Below are 23200 nucleotides of genomic sequence, written 5' to 3'. Positions count from 1 at the left end.
TACCTTCATTGAGAAACGGTGCAAACAGGAAGAGAGTACAGTGAAATATTCAAAGTATTGAGAGAAAAAAGCACTGACCTAGAATTCTGTACCCTGAAAACTGAACCTTCAAAAGTAGAGGACAGGGGCCGGCACTACGGTGCAGGCATCCCCTGCTGTAGTTCTCACTTCCACGTCTAATCCAGCCTCCTGCTCCTGCTCCTGGGTCCCTGCCACCTGTGTGGGGGACCCAGATGGAGCTGCTGGCACTTGGCTTCAGCGTAGCCCAGCCCTGCTGTGTGAGCATTTGAGGGTTGAACCAGTAGAATAAAAGTCTCTCTGTCTCTCTCTCCTCTCTTTCTCTCCATCACTCTGCCTTCAAATAAATAAATGAATTTTTTTTTAAAACAAGGAAGGAAGAATAAAAATTGAGAGAACTTGTTGTCAGCAGGCCTACCTTGCAAGAAGTATGCAAAGCTCTTTAGAGAAGGAAGATTATATAGGTTAGACCTTTGGATCTACATACGGAAAGGAAAAGCACTGAATATGAAAAAATGAAGGTAAAATCTTTTGTCATTCTTAACTGATCTAACAGATAACGATCTGTTCAAAACAGCAGAGCATCACCATTGCTGTTCTAGTTTTTGTAAATATCCTTTATGAAGTTCACACAATGATGAAATTTCCCAATGACACATTTCTTAGAACATTCTCTTTTGTTAGGTAACTCATGACTGTATTTGATTATATATAAATAAAATGTATGAAAGAAATGACAGAAGGGATAAGCAAGAGGAATGAGGAATATTTTGTTATTATAAGGTATTGTGCTACTGTTATTTGAAAGAAGACTTGAATCTGTGAATGCACTCTTATAAACTCTAGGCTATCACCGAGAAGACGAAAAAAACCATAATTGGTATGGGAAGAAAAAAGAGAAAATAGAATCAGATGCTCAATTAAAATCACAAAAGGCTATAAATGTGTGGAAGACAAAAATAGGAACAAAGGATAGGGCAACAGATAGAAAACCAACAAATACGGTAGATATTAATTGAACTATATCGACTATCACCATAAATGCCAATGTTCTAAATATACAAATTAAAAGACAAGAGATGGGCAGAATAGATTAAAAAAAAAAAAACAACATTTTCTGGGGCCAGTGCTGTGGCGTAGTGGGTAAAGCCGCCGCCTGCAGTGCCAGCGTCCCATACAGGCACTGTGTCCAGCTGTTCCACTTTCGATCCAGCTCTCTGCTGTGGCCTGGGAAAGCAGTGGAAGATGGCCCAAGTCCTTGGGCCCCTGCACCCACATGGGAGAACTGGAGGAAGCTCCTGGCTCCTGGCTTCAGATCAGTGCAGCTCCAACTGTTGTGACCATTTGTGGAGTGAACCAGCGGATGGAAGACTTTTCTCTGTCTGTCTGTCTCTCTCTGCCTCTCCTTCTCTCTCTGTGTAATTCTGACTTCCAAATAAATAAGTAAAATCTTTAAAAAAAAAAAAAACACATTCTTATGGTAACAGGAAACCACTTAATTGAGGCAGACAGTGTGGCAGAGCAGTTGAGCTGCTGCTTGGGACACCCACATCCACACTGGAGTGCTTGGTTCGAGTCCCAACTGCTCCATCCTTCTGATGCAGCTTCCTGCTAATTCATCCTGGGAGGCAGCTGAGGATAGCTCCGGACTTGGGCCCTTGCCACTCATGTGGGAAAACCAGATAGAGTCCCAGGCTCCTGACTTTGGCCTGGCCATGCCCTGGCCGTTCTAAGCATTTAGGGGAGTGAGTCAGCAGAGGGAAGATCTCATAAACATTTTTTTTAATTTACCTTATTAAAATAAAGGCATATAGGTTTAAAGTAAATGGCCAGAGAAAGATATACCATGCTAACACTAAAAAAAGTAGCTATTTTAATTTCAGACAGACAAGACTTCAGAGCAAGGAAAGTTATCAGGGATAGAGAGGGGCATTACATACTGATAATGGAGTTAATCCTCCAAGAAGATGAAACAACCCTTAACATCTACGCACCTAACAACACAGGGTCAAAATATTCACGCAAAAACGAGAACTGCAAGGAGAAATAGGAGGGTACTTCAAAATGTTTGTGGAAAATGAAGTTAAAAGATATTCTGGTGCCAAAAAATTGAAACCCATGCATTCTTGATGAATCCACTATGATGGCTGCAGACTATAGAAATCATACCGTGTCTGCTCCCAGAATACAATGGAATTAAATTAGAAATCAGTAATACAAAGTTAACTGGAAGGTGGCAGCATTGTATCATAGCAGGTCAAGCTACCATCTGCAGTGCTGGCATCCCATACAGGCACCTATTCCTGTCCCAGCAGCTCTACTTCTGATCCAGCTCCCTGCCAACGGCCTGGCAAAAGCAGCAGAAGATGGCCTAAGAATCTGGGCCCCTGATACTCCTGGCTTGGGCCTCGTCCAGTGCTGGCCATTGTGGCCAACTGGGGAATGAGCCAGAGAATAGAAGATCTCTCTCTCTCTCTCTCTCTCCTGCTCTCTAACTCTGATTTTCTAAATAAACCCTTAAAAAAAAAGAAAGAAAGAAAGATAACTGGAAAATCCCCAAATATTTAAATATTAAAGAAAAACACTTCTAAATAACACATGGGTCCGTCAAAGAAGACACCTCAAGAGAAATTTTTAAATATTTGGAATTAGGGGGCCAGCGCCATGGCTCACTTGGTTAATCCCCTGCCTGCAGTGCCAGCATCCCATATGGGTGCCGGGTTCTTGTGCCGGTTGCTCCTCTTCCAGTCCAGCTCTCTGCTGTGGCCCAGGAGTGCAGTGGAGGATGGCCCAAGTGCTTGGGCCCCTGCACCCACATGGGAGACCAGAAGGAAGCACCTGGCTCCTAGCTTCAGATCGGCACACAGCCAGCTGTAGCGGCCATTTGGGGAGTGAACCAACGGAAGGAAGACCTTTTTCTCTGTCTCTCTCTCTCACTGTCTATAACTCTACCTGTCAAATAAATAAAAAAATTTTTGAATTAGGACAATAAATGAATATTACGGTCAATTCCATGCCCACAGATGTGATAACTAGAGTAAGTCAATCAATACAACCTGCCAAATGGACAACTGAAGCAGCTATTATCTATTTAAAAAGAAGAAACAAAATCAATAATTGATACCTTCCAAAATAGAAAGCACCAGATCCTGAGTTGTTTTCCTTAAAATGTCTTCCCTAAAAAAACATTTAAGTCAAGGCTGGCACTGTGGCATAGTGGGCTAAGCCTCCACTTGCAGCACTGGCATCCGTATAGCTGCTGGTTCATATCCCAGCTGCTCCTCTTCTGATCCAGCTCTCTGTTATGGCCTGGGAAAGCAGTAGAAGATGGCCCAAGTACCACCTGCACCTATGTGGGAGATCCGAAAGAAGCTCCTGGCTTCAGATTAGGCCAGCTCCGGCCATTGTGGACATTTGGGGAATGAACCAGTGGATGGAAGACCTTTCTCTCTGTCCCTCTCCGTCTGTAATTCTACCTCTTAAATAAACAAACAAACAAAATCTAAAAAAAATTTTAAGTCAAAAACTATACAAATTACCTACAATTTCTTTTTTTTTCTTTTTAAAAGATTTATTTATTTATTCAAAAGGCAGAGTTACAGAGAGGCAAAGACAGAGAGAGGGAGAGAGAGAAACAAAGAGACAGAGAGCGAGGTCTCCCATCTGCTGGTTCACTCCTCAGATGGCTGCAATAGTCAGAGCTGTGCTGATCTGAAGCCAGGAGCCAGGGGCTTCTTCTGGGTCTCCCATGTGGGTGCAGGGGCCCAAGACTTGGGCCATCTTCTATTGCTTTCCCAGGCCATAACAGAGAGCTGGATCAGAAGTGGAGCAGCCAGGTCTCGAACTAGCACCCATATGGGATGCTGGCACTGCAGGCAGCGGCTTTACACACTACACCACAGCACCAAACCCCTATAATTTCTTTTAAAAGACAGAATCAAACAAAATACTTTTAACTCATTCTCTAAAACCAGCATCACTCTAATACCCAAACCAGATAAAGATATTACAAGAAAACCATAGATCGTATGTCTCAGGAACACTGACAGATGTAACAATCCCCAACACAATAACAAATATTAGCAAGTTGATGGGGCGGGCATTGTAGCACAGTGGGTTAACGCCCTGGCCTGAAGCACCGGCATCCCATATGGGTGCCAGTTTGAGACCCAGCTGCTCCACTTCCCATCCAGCTCTATGCTATGGCCTGGGATAGCAGTGGAAGATGGCCCAAGTCCTTGGACCCCTGCACCTGGAAGAAGCTCCTGGCTCCTGCCTTTGGATTGGTGCAGCTCCAGCCACTGCAGCCAACTGGGGAGTGAACCATCGGATGGAAGACCTCTCTCTCTCTCTCTCTCTGCCTCTCCTCTCTCTGTGTAATTCTGTCAAATAAATAAATAAATCTTTAAATAAATAAATAAATATTAGCAAGTTGAACCCAACGACATTTAAAATGAATGTACACCATGACGAAGTGGAATTTACCTCAGGTATAAGGCAAGTTCAATATTTAAAAATCAATTAATATACTCCATCATATCATCTAAGGAAGAAAAATATTTGATCATTTCAATAGATGCAAAAAAGCATTTGACAGAACCCAACATTTATTCACAATAAAAGCTCTCAATAAACCAAAAACAGAGGGAAATTTCCTCAACATGATAAAGAAATCTACAAAAACTCTACAGTTAATATCATACTTAATGGTGAGAAACGAGAAGCTTTCCCACCAAGATTAGGAATAAAACGAGACACTCCCTCTCACCACTCCCTTCCAACCTCACACTACATACAACAAGTTAAGAAAAGGAAAGAGAACTGAATATAGAGTAGGAAAGAAGAAGTAAAACTGTCTATGTTCTCAGACCACTTGGTTATCTATGTAGAAAATCCAAATGAACTTATTAAAAAAAATCCTCCTGGTACAAATGGAAATTATAGCAACATTTCAGAATATAATATTAATACATAAAAGATAATTTTGGGGGGCTAGTACTGTGGCATAGTGGGTAAAGGCACCACCTACAATGCTAGCATCCCATATAGTCACTGTTTTGTATTCTAGCTGTTCCACTTCCAATCCAACTCCTTGTTGATGATATGGGAAAAAGCAGTGAGAGATGGCCCAAGTGCCTTGGCTCCTACCACCCATGTGGGAGACCTGGAAGAAGCTCCTGGCTCCTGGCTGGGCTGGGCCAACCCCAGGTCACTGGGGCCATCTGGGGAGTGAACCAGCAGATGGAAGATCCCTCTCTCTCTGTCTCTTTCTCTCTGTAATTCTGAAATAAATAATTTTTTAAAAAGTCAATTTTTTCCCAATACCAGAAATGAACAAGTGGCATTTGAAATTAAAAACACAAAATATCTATTTACATTAGCACCAAAATATTAACTGCAAATCTGATAAAATATGTACATGATCTTTAGGAGAACCACTATAAAATTCTAATGAATGAATTAGTGGAACTAAAACCAGAGAAATATTACATGGTGATGGACAAGAAGACTCAATATTGTCAAGACATCAGTTCTCCCCAACTTGATCTATGAATTCAGTGGAGTCCAATCAAAATACCAGCATACTATTTTGTGGATACCAACAAATTGCTTCTAAAGTTTATAGAGAAAATCAAAAGACCCAAAGTAGCCAACTTAAGAATAAAGGAAAAGAACAAAGTTGGAGGAATGACATGACCCTACTTCAAAACTTACTAAAAGCCACCATAACCAAAACAGTTTGGTATTGCTGAAAGAATAGACAAAAGATTAATTAAACAGAATATAGTGCGCAGAAATAGACCTATATCAGTATATTTAACTAATGTTTTTTAAAACTTCGAGACTAGACAGACAGAGCTCCCATCTGCTAGTTTACTCCCCAAATACAGTCAACGGCTGGGACTGACTTGGCAGAAGCTGGGAGCTGGGAACTCAATCCAGGCTTCCCATGTGAGTGGCAGGAATTCAAATGCCTGAGTTATCACTGCTACTTCCAGGGTCTGCATTAGCGGGCAGTTGGTGCCACGAGCCAGAGTTGGGTAGTGAACCAGGTACCCTGACATGGCACGGGGTTAATTCAACCACTGATGTAACTGCTAGGCTAAATGTCTGCCCTAAGCTCAGCTGATCTTTGACAAAGGAATGAAGGCTAAACAATGGAGCAAACATCCATAGGCAAAAAAAAAAAATCTACACACTAACTTACTAACTTTACACCCTTTCATAAAATTAACTCAAAATGGATAATACACCTAAATGTATGCAAAACTAGAAGATAACAAAGGAGAATATCTAGATAAACTGTATGGCACAATCCATGAAGGAAAGAATTAATCAGTTGGGCCCCATTGAAATAAAAAAAAAAAAAAAAAAACTGCTCTGTGATAGCAATATCAAGAGAATGAGAAAACAGGTCTCAGAGTGAGAGGCAGTGTTTCCAAAAGGCACATGTGGTAAAAGACTGTTGTTCAGGGCCGGCGCCGCGGCTCACTAGGCTAATCCTCCGCCTTGCGGCGCCGGCACACCGGGTTCTAGTCCCGGTCAGGGCGCCGGATTCTGTCCCGGTTGCCCCTCTTCCAGGCCAGCTCTCTGCTGTGGCCAGGGTGTGCAGTGGAGGATGGCCCAGGTGCTTGGGCCCTGCACCCCATGGGAGACCAGGAAAAGCACCTGGCTCCTGGCTCCTGCCATCGGATCAGCGCGGTGCGCCGGCCGCAGCACGCTGGCCGCGGCGGCCATTGGAGGGTGAACCAATGGCAAAGGAAGACCTTTCTCTCTGTCTCTCTCTCTCACTGTCCACTCTGCCTGTAAAAAAAAAAAAAAAAAAAAAAAGACTGTTGTTCAGAACTTGACAATAAGAAATAAACAATTAGATTTAAAAATGGACACAAGTCATGAACATGCACATTATCAAAGAAGATATGCAGATGGAAAAAAGTAGATGAAGAGATATTCAACATCAAATAAAAGTACAAATTAAAACAAAAATGATAGAAAATGATCAAAATCCAAAACATAGATAGCAAATGCTGGAGTTAACAGAAATCCTCATTCACTGTTGGTTGGAATATAAAATGCTACAACCATTTTGGAAGACAGTTTGGTAGTCTCTTCCAAAACTAAAAATACTTCTATCATATGATCCATCAATCACGTTCCTTGGAATTTACGCACATGAATTGAAAAATTACATCCAAAGAAAAACCTGTACATGAAAGTTTATAGCATCTTTATTTATAATTGTCAAAATTAAGTAACAATTAAGATGTCTATTAGTAGATAAAGGGATAAATTCTGACACATCTGGAAAATGGAATATTATTCATTGTCACAAAGAAATGAGCTCTCAATCCATGAAAAGACTGGGAGAAAACATCAATGCATATTACTAAGAAGGCTGTCTGACAAATACCATATGTTTTCCCTGATCTGTGGTAACTAATAGAATATCTAAAAGGTAATCTATAGGAGTGAAATTGACACTTTGAGATGTGAGGATTCTGAACAGCCCTTGTCTTGACTGTTGAGGAACAATGTTTTTTGTTTTTCTTTGTTTTTTCTTCATACTATTTTTGAACGCTCTACTTAGTGTAGGGTTCATCTTATGAGCATAAAGTTAACTGAAACTAGGTCTTTGTAAAAAAATAAGAATGGGAATGGAAGAGGGAGGGAGAGAGGGTTGGAAGAATCTCTATGTTCCTAAATTTGTATATATGAAATACATGAAGTTTCCTTAAATAAAAAAAAAGAGGCTATATGAGAAGGCTAGACACTATATGATTCCAACTACATAACACTCTGGAAAAGTCAAAACTATGGAGCTAGTAAAAACATAAGTGGTTGCTGGGGTCAGTGCTGTGGCGTAGAGGGTAAAGCCACTGCCTGCAGTGCCAGCATCCCATATGGGCGCCGGTAGGCGTTCTGGCTGCTCCACTTCCTATCGAGCTCTCTGCTATGGCGTGGAAAGCAGTAGAAGATGGCCCAAGTCCTTGGGCCCCTGCACCTGCCTGGAGACCTGGAAAAAGCTTCTGGCTCCTGGCTTCAGATCAGCCCAGCTCCAGGCCTAGCAGCCATTTGGGGAGTAAAACAGTGGATAGAAGATTCTCTCTCTCTCTCTTCCTCTCTGTAACTCTGCCTTTCAATTAAATAAATAAATCTTTAAAGGAAAAAAAATAAAGATTAGTGGTTGCTGGAGTTTAGGGGATACAGAGGGACGAGTAGGCAGAGTACAGAGGAAATTTAGGGCAGTGAAACTGCTGCATATCATACTATTGTGGTGGATCCATACCATTATACGTTTGACAAATCCCAAGGGCTGTACAACACTAAGAGTGAACCCTGATGCAAACTTCGAATTTGGATTGTAATGGTGTGTTGGCATAGGCTCATCTATTGTAACAAATGAACTATTCTGATGCACGGATGTTGATCATGCTGGAGTGAGTGTGTGTGAGTGTGTGTGTGTGGCATGTGGGGAGTGTGGGGAGGAATTACATAGGAACTCTGTACTTTCTGCTCAGCTTTGCTACGAATATAAAAATTGCTCTAAAAAATTAAAATTTATTAATGTTTAAAAAGTAAAAAAATCAATTCAGTGATATTATTATAAATAGAATCAAAATATATAAAAACTTATCATATATAATTACAGCAAGTACTGTTTGGTGAACTCTTTATTTCAAATATGTATGTGGGGTTGGCACTGTGGCACAGCAGTTAGGTTAAGTTGCTGCCCGTGATGCCAGCATCCCATTTGAGTACCAGTTCAAATCCTGGTTGCTCCTACTTCTGATCCAGCCCCCTGATAATGGCCCTTACTCTTTTTTTAAAAATTAATTTTTTTTATTTGAAAAACAAAGTTATATAGAGAGAGGGAGAAACAGATTATCCATCCACTGATTGAGTCCCCAAATGGCTGCAACATCCAGGAGCCAGTAGCTTCATCTAGGTCCCCACATGGGTGCAGTGGCCCAAGCATTTGGACCATCTGCTGCTGCTTCCCAGGCCATTGGCAGGGAGCTGAGTTGGAAGTGGAGCAGCCAGGACTCAAACAAAAGCATATGAGATGCTGATGTCAGAGGCAGTGGTTTAACCCTCTGCACCACAAATGCCAGCCCAAGTCCTCACTCCTGTAGGTATTTGGGGAGTGGACCAGCAGGTGGATGCTCTCAGTCTTCATGCCATTCAAATAAATAAATAAAAATTTAAAATACTGTTTTTCTTCCCATGGCTATGGTCAAACTCAAAATTTATTTTTCTCTTGCCTTTTGAAACACAAATATTGTTTTATATCTTCTGTTAGAAGTAAATTATAACAAACCATACCTGCTCCAACGTAATTCACAGCTTTAGCAGCTCTGACTGCAGCTTCTCCGAGCTTTTTTCTTACTTCAGGTTTAATACCAGGCTATGAAGAAAATATTTAAAATAAATCTCCACTTAAGTTTGCCTAACTAGAAATTTTCATGAACATACAATATGATATTTCCATGTACTAAATATTGCATTAAAAAGACAAAGATAAAAAGCTAACATTATCCACTTCACCAAGGCACATTGTCTTACTCCAGTTTAACTGTCAATATATCACTGTTTAATCATTCTGCTAATCATTTCCATGAATCACAGATACTACTTAGCATAATTACAAATCCTTGTCTCTTGTACCTATATAACTACCGTAACTATATTCCCACTTACAATTATATGAATCAATATGAAAATTTTCTGTAATCCCATTTTCTTTCAGAATGATACAGCATGCTGATCCAATCATTATCTTGGAATAATGGGAAGCTTTAAGATTCCAAGTTAATCAAGAAAGTTTGATTAAAAGAAACATGTCAATAAGTGAAGTTTTTAACATTTTAAAAGAGTGCTCTACAGATATATATTGAAGCAATCTCTGTTTAAATAAGGGTTTACTGAAATTATCAACATTTACTTCAAACAGTATTATATACTCTGCAACAGAAATTAAATTTTGAATACATTAAAAGAGAAACAAAGTGATTAGCCAGAATTCTCAGATCTGTGGCATTTTGGAAATACATATCAATAAAACATGTATATAACCTTGGACAAGAACCCACGGCAGTAGCAATCTCCAAAAACTTGAATCTGAAAATAGGCAGTCCTAGTAGGAGGCCTTAACCCAAATAACAACCAAAACCAAGGATGAGGAAGGTTCAGAGAGATGAAAACAATTACTGTTGGGGGGCCAAAGTCACCAAACGAGAGCTATCCTCATTTTTTTACTGTATAACCTGTAGGCAGGAAGAGGACTAATATATTTTTAGGAACATCTGAAACAGCAGTTAAAACATAAGACTCTTCTTTATACAAAATGCATTCAATTAACCAGACCATTCCATACATGCCTAGAATTAATACTAGTTAATTGCAATTTAAAACGTGCATCGAAAGGTCTCTACATGGCTGCTCACTCTCAGCTACTTGGGTCAGGGTAGATTTTCCCAGAGTCTGTCCAGAAGGAACGTGGCTCTGTGGTGTCCAGCCCCATCGGAACAGGACAGTGAGGCTGGGAAGCAGTCGTCCAGCAGGACTCTGGAGAGTGACACTAACATCCAAGATTCTGATGTGAAAGTGAGAGTGGATGAGGTCTCCAGTGCAGGGAAGCCTACACATTTCTTTACAAGGCGCTTACCGCTGGGGCCTCCTCAATGATCTTCTGATGGCGCCTCTGCACACTGCAGTCTCTTTCGAATAAGTACACAGCGTTGCCATGGTGATCACCAAACACCTGGACTTCTACATGCCTGTTGAAAAGCAAATATATGCGAATATCCTTTACTAAGGGTGATAAACACCAGATTCAATAAATCAAACCACTGGCCACAGTGACCAGGCTCCCTCCATTTTATTTATTTATTTTTTTTAAAATTAATTAATTAATTATTTATTTACTTATTTTGACAGAGTGGACAGGGAGAGAGAGAGACAGAAAGGTCTTCCTTTGCTGTTGGTTCACCCTCCAACGGCCGCTGCGGCCGGCGCGCTGCGGCTGGCGCACCACACTGATCCGAAGGCAGAAGCCAGGTGCTTATCCTGGTCTCCCATGCGGTGCAGGGCCCAAGTACTTGGGCCATCCTCCACTGCCTTCCCGGGCCACAGCAGAGAGCTGGACTGGAAGAGGGGCAACTGGGACAGAATCTGGTGCCCTGACCAGGACTAGAACCCGGTGTGCCGGCGCCACAAGGCGGGGGATTAGTCTAGTGAGCTGCGGTGCCAGCCTCCATTTTATTTTTAAGTAAGATCAGATACTCATGTGTTTACCTCAAAATAGAGATTATGGAGTTAGAAACAGACCTATAGACTTGTGAAAACTCGATGACAGTTTCCATTTGTAAGATAGTATGTATATAAAATGACTAGAAAGCAAAAAAAGGGAAAAAAAAATAAGACTCACACTAGGGGTATCACAAAAAGAAGAAATGTCAAGAAAATGAGTGATATATAGAGATACACAAAAATTTAAAATTATAGCAGCTGGCATTGTAGCACAGCAGGTTAAGCCGCTGCCTGTAACACTGGCACCCCCTATGAGAGTTGGTTGGAGTCCTGGCTACTCCATTTTCAATCCAGCTCTCTGTTAACGCTCCTGGTAAAGAAACAGAAGATGGCCAAAGGACCTGGGGCCCCTTCCACCCATGTTGGAGACCCAGATGGAGTTCCAAGCTCCTGACTTCTGCCTGGTACAGCCCTGGTTGCTGCAGCCACTTGGGGAGTGAACCAGTGGGATGGAAGATATCACCCTCTCTTTCAAATAAATAAATCTTTTTTTAAAAATTTAAATTATAGGGGCCAGCACTGTGGTATAGCAGTTAAAGCTGCTGCCTACAGTGCCGGCATCCCATATGGGTACCAATTCAAGTCCCAGCTGTTCCACTTCTGATCCAGCTCTCTGCTATGGCCTGGGAAAGCAGTAGAAAATGGCCCAAGTGCTTGGGCCCCTGCATCCAATTGGGAGACTCGGAGGGAGCTCCTGGCTCCTGGCTTCGGATCAGTGTAGTTCCGGCTGTTGCGGCCATTTGGGGAGTGAACCAGCAGTTGGAAGACATCTCTCTCTTTCTTTCTTTCTCTCTCTCTCTCTCTTTCCCTTTGCCTCTCTGTAACTCTGACTTCCAAGTAAAATAAATAAATCTTAGAAAAAAGTTCAAATTATAGTCACATTTCATATATTCTCAAAAGGTCAATGAAAATGTTTTTATAAATGGGTTTTATTAAATTAGTTTATTCGAGAGAGAGAGAGGGAGAGAGTGAGCTTCTATCCAATATTTTAACCCTCCAATGCCCACAAAAGGTAGGACTGGGCCAAGGGGGAATCTGGGAGCTGGAAAGTTAACCCAGGTCTGACACCTGGAGGGCAAGAATACCACCCCTTGAGCCATCACTGCTACCTCCCAGGGTCCACATTAGCAGGAAGCTAGAGTCTGGGGGTGGCACCTGGATATTGAACCCATGCATTCTAACCTGAGATTCCAACTGCTAGGCCAAAGCCCATCTCTAACCCATATTTTCTTAAACTCTTATAAACTATGGAAGACAAATTAAAATGGCTTATCATCTGATCCTACATACTGTGTAACTATATTGAAATATCACTGTATCCCATCAGTATGCACAATCATTATGTTCATTTACCTTGCTTATTCACAAAAGCATTAAGAAAGAAATTAGATGATATAATATATATATAGATCATTAGTATTATTAGAATATAATAACATTTAATCATAAATAGGTACTTTAATGTTAATACAAAATAGTCAAATTATGAAAAATTACGTTAATAGTGATTAAACATAACACTTTGGGAAATCAGACCAACACAGACCACCCAGTGAACACGAGTGCTCTCCTCTCCGCAGGTTTATTCTGATTTGTTCCCATTGCAGTTCACCTCACATATTCACCACCACAATACAGAAGTGAGTATGCAGCAAACGTTTGTCTGCTGACTTTTAAAAACAATCAAACTTAGAAGAAATAAAAATATCAGGAAGTCCTGTAAATGTCCTGTCCTGGCACAGTGGGCCACTGCCATTGATGCCCTCATGAAGCACACTTCATGTAACCACGTCCTGACATACCATCTTCCCTGAATGCTCCATTTTTAAAATTTTCCAACACGTCCAACACATTCTCTTGACAAAACCTGGGGCCAAGTTCTTCCTTTTGGGTTTGCCTTCTCTACATTTCCTTCTCTTTTTTACTGTCTAGAAGCTGTCATCACCAAAGACACTGTAGCCACTAAGACTCTGAACAAACCGCTGTGAGGCCAACTCACAATAAGAAAAACAAGAAATTCTATTTTATCTTCACTTCTTCCTCCTCCAATTCTCTTCCTTCCTTCGTGTAGATCCCAGCTTCTGACCTGTATCATTTTCCCTCTTTCTTAGAGAACTTCTTTGAATATTTCTTACAAGGCAGGTCTACTGGTGGCAAATTCCCCTAAGAAAGTCTTTATTTCTCCTTGTTGTTTTGAAGGGTCATTTTGCTGGATACGGAAGTCTGTAGGTAGGCTGTGTCCCTTAGTCTGTTTTTTCTTCTCCCCACTTAGGGGAGATGGGAAGGCGAGAGAGGGCTAGAGGAGTCTCACTGCCAGCACCAGAGAGAAAAGGAACAGGCTCTGCTGGCAGTTCTCCCCTTCAGGCAGGACACCCGCGCTTAGGGAGCTGGAATGCTCAGGCCTTTTCCAAATGGCTACCTACCCTCTCCCTCCGCCCCAAAGCCTCGGGGGATTTTCCTCAGATTTTCACTGATGAGAACCTGCTGAGGTTCCTGGGGGAACAGCTCAGGAAAATGAGGGCCTCCTAATTCTGAGAACCTCATGGAGTTTCCCACATCCCAGCTAGTGCACACTCAGCCTCCAGCACTGGCCCGAATTCCCACCTCAGTACTCTGCCTCCTGCAGCTTACGCTCCAGGGAAGCTGACCTGCACCGTGACCGCTGGACTCACACGCCTGGCCGGCTTTTACAGTGGTGCTGTGTTCTCGGCCCCTGATTCTCCGCAGGTCTAAACGTCACTGACCTTGATTTTGTTCAGCTTTTTTCTTGCTTTTTGAATGTGAGTGACGACTTTCAAGCTCTCTGCATGTTGAGGTGAACTGATTGTTTTTAAATTCCACTTGTAAATTCTACCACTTCTGTGGACTCTCCCTTACCTTTTAGCTGTTGCAAGGAGGGGACTGTAGGTTATGAAGGGAAGATGTGGGGGCCACCCCAAGAGCACAGCGCAGCTCCTGGCTGGGTTCTCAGAAGTAGGGAACACTCCCCCTTTGGCAGATTGCAAGGGAACTTCAACAAAGGTTGATATTATGACTTCTGTCTTCATCCAACCGCTCTGGCTCTTGTCCTTTCCTTGACTGACCTAACTTAGAGGTTCAGGGCCACAGCATCTAGAAGTATCTGAGAACCACAAGGTGCCACAAACCCCAGCTGCTCCAATTCAGAGGTTGCTGGAGCCTGGCCAGCTAGGTAGAGACAGACAGATGCAGCTGCACTCTATCAGGAGTCTTTGCCACTTTCTAAGAGTTCTGATGTTTTTAGTTTCCTATTTCCATTTTAATCTAGAATATGTATTGAAGATGAGGTGAGGGGAGAAGCTGATTTCTTTTTCTCCTCTGAAAGAGTGTGCTTTCAGAGAAGCTTCGTAGGTCTGACCTGTAAAACATCGTGGCATCTGCCTGTCTCAGTTAGCGGATCACCATCGTGACAGTCTTCTGGCATCCTATTAACCCAAAGGTAATTACTTAGGAGATAAAGTATAAACGCTATGACTAGCATAATAGTCAAAAGTTATTACTATAGAATATATAGAACTGTTAATATTTCCATTAGGTGGATGAGATTAGGGGTTACTTGGTTTTCTAAAAGTTTATACTGCATTCATATTACTTCTATATCTCAAAAATATCACCAGTGCCTATCACGAGGTAAGCAGTTTACCAAGTAATATAGAAAAAAAAAATACATGATCAGGTCCTTATTCTCAGGAGCTTTCCAGCTATTGGGAATAAATTATAAAGTGCACCCACAGATGGATAACATTCCATGACTAGACAATTTACATCTTCAAGAGATGTTGCAGACATTAAGTTATAGTCATTGAAATAGCTAGCTGGTGTCTCCACAACAATTCTGACTTAAAAGCAGGCCAATGTGGATGGTTAGCCTACTCTCTTTTTCCAAAATGACGTGGAAGGAAGGTTTCAGTTTCCCGAGAATCTCCTCTGTTGGTGCCTTACTGCCCACTAACAGGTAGCCTATCCTGTGTTCCACCAATCGGCAGACATATTTTGAGATTGACATCTTTTTTTATCATCAAACCCTAGCTGAGTTTCCTTTACTGCGCCATGCTCAGAGACAATTCCAAGTTTTGTAGGGTCTCAAAGACAATTTGGAGGTATTTCTAAGGAGAAGAATGCAAAACTACAAATCCAAAATTAGGTACAGAGTCTTGGAAGAGGCTCACGCAAGGGCAGGGCCTGAAGCCTCAAGTTCATTACCTTCAAAATAAAGCCTTTTCTGCTCATGCTTCCCAAACGAATTATTCTTTTCATTTGACTTACAAGTTATATGCATACTTTTAAATTGCTACAAAACCCACAAAATAGGAAACTTTCTAATCAATATCTTATGATACAAAACAAAATGAAAATAAAATTCCAAAACAAACAAAAAAAATTAGTAGTACCCAAGGCATTTGCTATAAGGGGTACCTAGACAAGCAGTTTAGACCTGAGGCTTAGAGTCTGAACTTTGAAGTCAGGCTGCCTGGGTTCACATCCCAGTCTCACCACGTTAGCAGCTGGTTATATCAGAGAATTAACATGACCACTCTGATGGGAACCTATCCATGGAGTTGCTGTGGGGCTAACTCAGAACTGGAAGGACAGCAACACTACTTAGTATCTGTAAGATACATAGAATCTGGCACATGGCAAATATAAGCATTGGCTGTTAGTATTATTAACATATGACATAATCAAATTTAGTTATCTATTTTGATTTTCTTAACACCTCAAAACTTATAAAATTTTATAAATATAGCTTAATTTATTCAATATTTCTTTATATTGAAAAATTTGTAAATTTAGTGGTACATTAATAACATGGAAGCATTAAGGCACCAATAAAAAGAACCAATATCTGTATCTACTGACATGAAAAGATGTCTATGATATTAGTATATAAGATTCTATTCACTGTTCTTTTGTATGTGTTTTGTTTTCTGTGTTATGTGTGTATATATATGTACATATATATAATATATATGTGTATATATAGTGCAAACACACATGGGTAAATATATAGCCATTTCTCAATAACCACAGGGATTTGGTTCTAGACACCCCCTCATATACCAAGATCAGCAGATATTCAGACCTCTTACACAAAATGGTGTAGTACGTTCTTATGTCACTTAATGACAGGGATATATTCTGGGGAAGTGAGTCGTTAGGCAATTTCATTGTTGTGAGAACATCTTACAGTCTATCTACACAAACCTATGCACTACCTTATATGGTATGTACTGTTATATATGTGGCCCACCATTGATTGCAATGTTACATGGTATATAACTGTATGAGGATTTACATAGAACCCTGGCATCTCATCCTGTGTACTTCAAATCATCTCATGATTGCATACAATGCCTAATACACGCCTACATACCACTCATTTACGTTTTCCATGCAGTACTCGGGTGCATGGCAAACTCAAGTTCTAGGAGTTACTGACATGTTTTTTGCTGACTATTTTTCATCTGTGGTTGGCTGGATCCACAGATGTGGAACAACTGACACAGAAGGGCCACTGTGTTGGCTTCTATTCACACAGAAACTGCTTGGGGAGTCTACACTCCTATAGTGTGATCACTGGTTACAGCATGGGTGGACTGAGGAACCTGATGCACTTATCTGCTATCAGAATTTTATATCATTGACTATGAATGCATTGCTTTCAAATTTAATTTTAAAAACCAGTCAGAAAAACCAACTCAAGGCACCTTGGCGTGTCCACAAACTTCTCGATCAGCACAGCGTCATCGTTGAAAGACTTCTTAGCCTCTCTCCGCGCCGACTCCAACTGCTCCTGAAATTCTTCTGCCGACTGAACGATCCTCATGCCCTGAGACAGAGAAGACAGCGGTGACCACACACGTAAAGCAAAGAGCAGTCGGAAACGGCCAGCAGCAACACCCCACACCTCACCTTGCCTCCTCCACCCCGAACGGCCTTAATCATGACGGGGTAACCGATTCTCGCGGCGTGTTCTCTCAGGCACTGGTCCGACTGCTCCTCGCCGTGATACCCTTCCACCACAGGCACTCCAGCAGCGGCCATTATGGATTTGGAAGTGCTTTGGAGTTAAAACAAGACGCTCTGATTCAGTGAATTGTTTACACAAGAAAAACACAAATACAGCGCAGTCTAAATAACAATAACCCTCTCTTAAACGTTGTAGGGGGGAAAAACAATTTCAATTGACCTTCATATGGTTATATTTACGAAGATATAAATTCTTACCTCTTTATACCCATGTCTCTAATTGCAGATGAGGGAGGACCTATAAAAATAATTCCTTCCTGCTTACAAAGTTCAGCAAATTCCATGTTTTCCGAAAGAAAACCATATCCAGGATGGATAGCCTAGAGGTGGGAAATAATATGAAAAGCTTGCTAGTTAATTCTCAGCAGGCAAAGATTTGATGCAGATGACATTCTCTACCTCTGGGAAGGCCTCTCCTGGTGATAGGCATATCATGGTCGTGACCAAAATCTATTCCCAAAGAGATGTCTAAAGGGTACAGCGCTGTGGTGTAGTGGGTAAAGCTGCAGCCTGCAGCACTGGCATCCCATATGGGCACCAGTTCAAGTCTTAGCTGCTCCACTTCCAATCCAGCTCCCTGCTACTGTGCCTGGGAAAGCAGAACATAGCCTAAGTCTTTGGGCCCCTGAATCTATGTGGGAGACCCAGAAGAAGCTCCTGGCTCCTGGCTTCGGATCAGCCCAGCTCTGGCCGTTGTGGCAACTAGGGGAGTGACCCAGTGGATGGAAGACCTCTCTCTCTGCTTCCACCGCTCTGAAAACTCCGTCTTTTAAAAAAATAAGTAAATCTTAAAAAAGAGAGAAAGAGACAGAGACAGCTATCTAAAATATTTGTACTACAGTCTTGAAGTCTGACCAAAAGCAGAACAAACTGTCCTTTTTTATTGTGGTATTATATACATAACATTTACCATTTGAAACACCTAAGAACATAAGTCAGCGACACCAAGCACATCCACAAGCTACAAACATAACCACCATGCATCAAACACAATTCCCCATTCCCTCTTTTTTTCCTAGTCCCTGGTAACCTCTGTTTCACTTCCCGCCTCTATGAATGTGAGTAATTCAGACACTACATTTGTCCCTCTGTCTCTGGCTTATTAGCACAATGTTTTCCAAGTTCATCCATGTTGCAGTATGTGTCAGAATTTCATTCTTTAAAGCCAAATAATAATTCCGCCACACACAAGTATATTCCACATTTTGCTTCTCTGTTCATCTGTTGATGGACATGCTAATAGGTTCCTGCCACTCTTTAACTATGGTGAATAAGAGGCTATATACAAGTTTGAGTCCCGGCTTTAAATTCTTTTAGGTATATACCAAGAAGTGGAATTCTGGATCAGATCACAGACAAGAACCTGTATTTTTTTTTTAAAAAAAGATTCACTTATTTATTTGAAAGTCAGAGTTACAGAGAGAGGGAGAGACTGTTGGGGGAGGGAACAGGGTGAGATCTTTCATTCACTGGTTCACTCCCCAATGGCTGCAACAGCCAGGGCTGGGCCAGGCCAAATCCAGGAGCCAGGATCTTCTTCCAGGTCTCCCACGTGGATCTAGGGGCCCAAGCACTGGTGCCATCTTCCACTGCTTTCCCAGGTGCATTAGCAAGGAGCTGGATTGGAAGTGAACAACCAGAACTCGAACCAGCACCCATATGGGGTGCTGGCACTGCAGGTGCCGGCCTTCCCGGCTACGCCACAATGCTGGACCCAGGAATCAGTATTTCAATTGAAAATCTTGTTGCTATTAGGGTAGAAAGTCAAGAATAAAGAGTCTGAGAGTGATAAGAGGGATTTGTTTACTGTCTCTAGCAAAACTGGCCAAGAATTTAAACTATGGTATTCAATAGCACAGCAGTGCCTCATTTATCTTCAAGTCACTATCTGCCAAGGTTATCTTTCCAGAGAAAAGCTAAGGAGCAAACCAAAAGTAATGTATTGAAGTCTACATATGCTTCTGTGAAAGAGGACCACTCCCTCATACCTTACCCCAGTCACCTCCAACTTACTTAGAACATGAACAAAGTCTCTGATCTGGCTTTCTAGCCCAAAGAAGAGTGAAAATCAAGGAAGGTCAGATTCCTAAGAATAAGTACAGTGACAGCAATAAGGGAGGAACAGAAGAAAGCAACAGGCGGAATGGGCATGGATGATTTAGTGTGGGATGAAGCAACTCTTTCTGATGTCAACAGCCTTGAGGGCACATTTGCTCTTCTAAAATAATAAATCTGTAGGGTAAGTATAACCAAGAGGCTGCAAAAGCAAAGTGCTCAGCCAACCCTATTTCTAAATAGTTAAGTTCACATAACATCTAGAAATTAAAAGGATAAGCTTCAGATGTCTGGGAAACTCAAATAATCAGAAAACCCACATCCTTCTGATAACAAACAACGAAAGCAAGAAGGAGATAAAGTGCTGGATTAGTCACATTTTGCTGTCATTCTGGAATTCATTTTCTTTTGAGTTGAATTTTGATTTTAGTATTTTATATGAAATAGCCGAAGATATATGCTAGGCAAAATGAAACAGGTCTAGCTCTTTGTTGTTGGCTTTTTTTAAAGGTATGATTTATAATACTTAACAGTCAGCTATTTATACTTTGGTGGATTTAGTAAAGTTATTAAACTGTGTAACTGTCACTGTGGTACAGTTCTGGAACACTTCCATCATTTGAAAAAGTTCTGGGGCTGGCGCTGTAGTGCAGTGGGTTAATGCCCTGGCCTGAAGCACCGGCAACCCATTTGGGTGCCAGTTCAAGGCCTAGCTGCTCCACTTCTGATCCAGCTCTCTGCTATGGCCTGGGAAAGTAGTAGCTCACCCAAGTCCTTGGGCCCCTGCAGCCATGTGGGACACCTGGAAGAAGCTCCCAGCTCCTGGCTTTGGATAGGTGCAGCTCCGGCCATTTCGGCCAATTGAGGAGTGAACCAGTGGATGGAAGACCTCTCTCTCTCTCTCTCTCTTTCTCTCTCTCTCTTTCTCTGCCTCTCTCTCTGTGTAACTCTGACTTTCAAATAAAATAAATAAGTGTTTAAAAATAAAAAAATAAATAAATCTGTTTAAAAAAGAAAAGATAATGGGGGGGGGGATGTGCAACACTGTGGTGCAGTAGGTTAAGCCACCTCCTGTGACACCAGCATCCCATATGAGCACTGGTTCAAGAACCAGCTGCTCTACTTCTCATTCAGCCCTCTGGTAATGACCTGGAAAAACAACAGAAAATGGCCCAGGTGTTTGAGCCCTTGTCACCCATGAGGGAGACCCAGATGGAGTTCCAGGTCCCTGGCTTCGCCTGGTCCAGCCCTGCCTATTGTGGCCATTTGGAGAGTGAACCAATGGATGAAAGATACCCGCCCCCCCCCCCGCCCTGTAACTCTGTCTTTAAAATAAATAAATATATATTTTTTAAAAAACAAAAACCTGGTGGTTTGTCTCACCACTGGGTGGCAAGTGTTCTTTAAATATTCTGTATACAAGCCTTTTATATGCTTTGTACATATTTTCTCCCAGTCTATGGCTTGTGTTTTTATGTTCTAAAGGGTACATACATTTTGAAATGCTTTTGCTAACTTTATTCCTAAGTATTTGATTCTTATTGATGCTATTGTAGCTCTTTCCTTGATTTTATTTCTTGAATGTTCATTGCTAGTCTCTCATTTTTTTTAAGACTTATTTATTTATTTGAAAGTCAGAGTTACACAGAGAGAGGAGGAGAGGCAGAGAAGAGAGAGAGACAGGTCTTCCATCCTTTGGTTCACTCCCCAAATGGCCGCACCGGCCAGAGCTGCGCTGATCAGAAGCCAGGAGACAGAAGCTTCTTCCAGGTCTCCCACTTGGGTGCAGAGGCCCAAGGACTCGGACCATCTTCTACTGCTTTCTCAGGCCATAACAGAGAGCTGGATCAGAAGTGGAGCAGTCGGGGCTCCAACTGGTGCCCATATGGGATGCTGGCATTGCAAGTGGCAGCTTTACCCACTACGCCACAGCGCTGGCCCCTAGTCTCTCTTACTTTTAACAGATACTTAATTCCATGGAAGTATTCAATGACCTAGACACTTTCATAACTAAAAAGAAGAGCAGCTGCCTCCTGGTGAGAATAAAGTTCAACTACACATTCTGGGAACAGCCTCAAAAAGTTTAATTTCCCTTAGGAAGAGCAATTTAATATATACAAACTATTATATTCTTGAGTGCATAAATGGGTGAGAAAGGAAAGTAAGAACGCTACTTCCCAGGGGCCAATTCCCTATCAGGCATGTACTGAGCTGCCACTTCATCCTGGAGGGTCACAGGACTCAAGCCGGGTGAGCTTGCTCATGACACAATGCAGTCATCCCTCAGAATCTGTCCCCAGTACCCAGAGGGCTGGTTCCAGGAGCCCAAGGATACAAAAATCCAAGGAGGCTCAAGTCCCTTACACAAAATGGTGCAGTGTTTGCATATCACCCATCACGTCCTCCTGTATATTTTAAATTACCTCTAGATTATTTATAATTTATAGTTCTTAACACAATGTAAACCCGCTATAAATAGCTGTTATGTTGTATTGTGTAGAATATAATGACAAGAAAAAACAATCTGGGGGCTGGCACTGTGGTATAGAGGGTAAAACTGCTTCCTACAGTGCCGGCATCCCATATGGGTGCTGGTTCGAGTCCCAGCTGCTCCACTTCCAATCCAGCACTCTGATATGGCCTGGAAAAGCAGTGGAAGATGGCCCAAGTCCTTGAGCAACTGCACCCGTGTTGGAGACCTGTTAGAAGCTCCTGGCTCTGGATCTGCACAGCTCTGGCCATTGCAGCCTTCTGGGAAGTGAACCAGCAGATGGAAGACTTCTCTCTCTCTCAGCTTCTGCCTCTCTGTAACTCTGCCTTTCAAATAAACAAATAAATCTTTAAAAAAAAAAAAAAAGATGTCTACTCTCCTATTCAATAGAATTTTAAAAAAGAAAAAAGTCGATTCTGTCCCGGTTGCCCCTCTTCCAGGCCAGCTCTCTGCTGTGGCCCGGGAGCGCAGTGGAGGATGGCCCAAGTGCTTGGGTCCTGCACCCCATGGGAGACCAGGAGAAGCACCTGGCTCCTGCCATCGGATCAGCGTGGTGCGCCGGCCGCAGCGCGCTGGCCGCGGCGGCCATTGGAGGGTGAACCAACGGCAAAGGAAGACCTTTCTCTCTCTCTCTCTCTCTCACTGTCCACTCTGCCTGTCAAAAAAAAAATAAAATAAAATAAAAAAAGAAAAAAGTCTGTACATGTTCAGTAGAGATGTAATTAAAAAAAAAATCTTTGACCTGTGGTTGGTTGAATCTATGGATGTGTATCCCACGGACACAGAAGGCTGACTGTGCGGGAAAACCTTTTTAGTAGATGGAGAACTGGCATCGCCTGCCCTTAAATCTCTGCTAACATAGTTTCCTGCAGTCTTTTAGCTTGTTTCCTCTGCCCTGTACTTGTCAAGCACATGAACAGATCCAAAGTTTTTGTTGTTGGCTCTGCAGAAAAAAGATGTGTCCTTCCCTTGCAAAAGGAAACAGGTTACTCTTTAAATTCTTATTACCAAGAATTTCCTACCCATACACACAGATTTCCTTTTGGTCAACCATACAGCTTACTTATATCTAGTTAAGCAACTCATGGTATGCATTTAAATTACTTATCAGTGGGGAATGGTGCTGTGGCACAGTGGGTAAAGCTGCTACCTGCAGTACCAGCATCCCATATAGGCGCTGGTTTGAGTCCCGGCTGCTCAACTTCCGATCCAGCTCTTAGCTATGGCCTGGGAAAGCAGTGGAAGATGGCCCCAAGTCCTTGGACCCCTGCACCTGCA

The 23200-nt window shown here is 42.1% G+C and overlaps 1 protein-coding gene across 25 annotated transcripts in view; it reads right to left on the bottom strand.

The window, feature by feature from the left end:
* The window catches only part of MCCC1 (methylcrotonyl-CoA carboxylase subunit 1), a 79079-nt gene that overhangs the window by 33291 nt on the left and 22588 nt on the right, over positions 1-23200 (bottom strand). For all 25 annotated transcript variants that reach the window (XR_016233214.1, XM_089332091.1, XM_089332093.1 and 22 more), the window contains 5 exons: positions 17575-17696; positions 17260-17407; positions 17055-17176; positions 10685-10796; positions 9343-9424 (listed from right to left, as the gene is read on the bottom strand). Coding sequence is in view for 24 of the 25 variants with exons in the window: in XM_089332091.1 (XP_089188217.1) it covers positions 9343-9424; positions 10685-10796; positions 17055-17176; positions 17260-17407; positions 17575-17696 (586 nt within the window). In the remaining variant the exon portion in view is untranslated. The remainder of the gene's footprint in view (positions 1-9342; positions 9425-10684; positions 10797-17054; positions 17177-17259; positions 17408-17574; positions 17697-23200) is intronic.

Source organism: Oryctolagus cuniculus, chromosome 4, assembly GCF_051225735.1.
Source record: "Oryctolagus cuniculus isolate XC-2025 breed Fujian yellow rabbit chromosome 4, ASM5122573v1, whole genome shotgun sequence".
Taxonomy (NCBI): Eukaryota; Metazoa; Chordata; class Mammalia; order Lagomorpha; family Leporidae; genus Oryctolagus; species Oryctolagus cuniculus.
The sequence above is the reverse complement of the archived record's forward strand: the minus strand, read 5'-3'. Positions and strand labels throughout refer to the sequence as shown.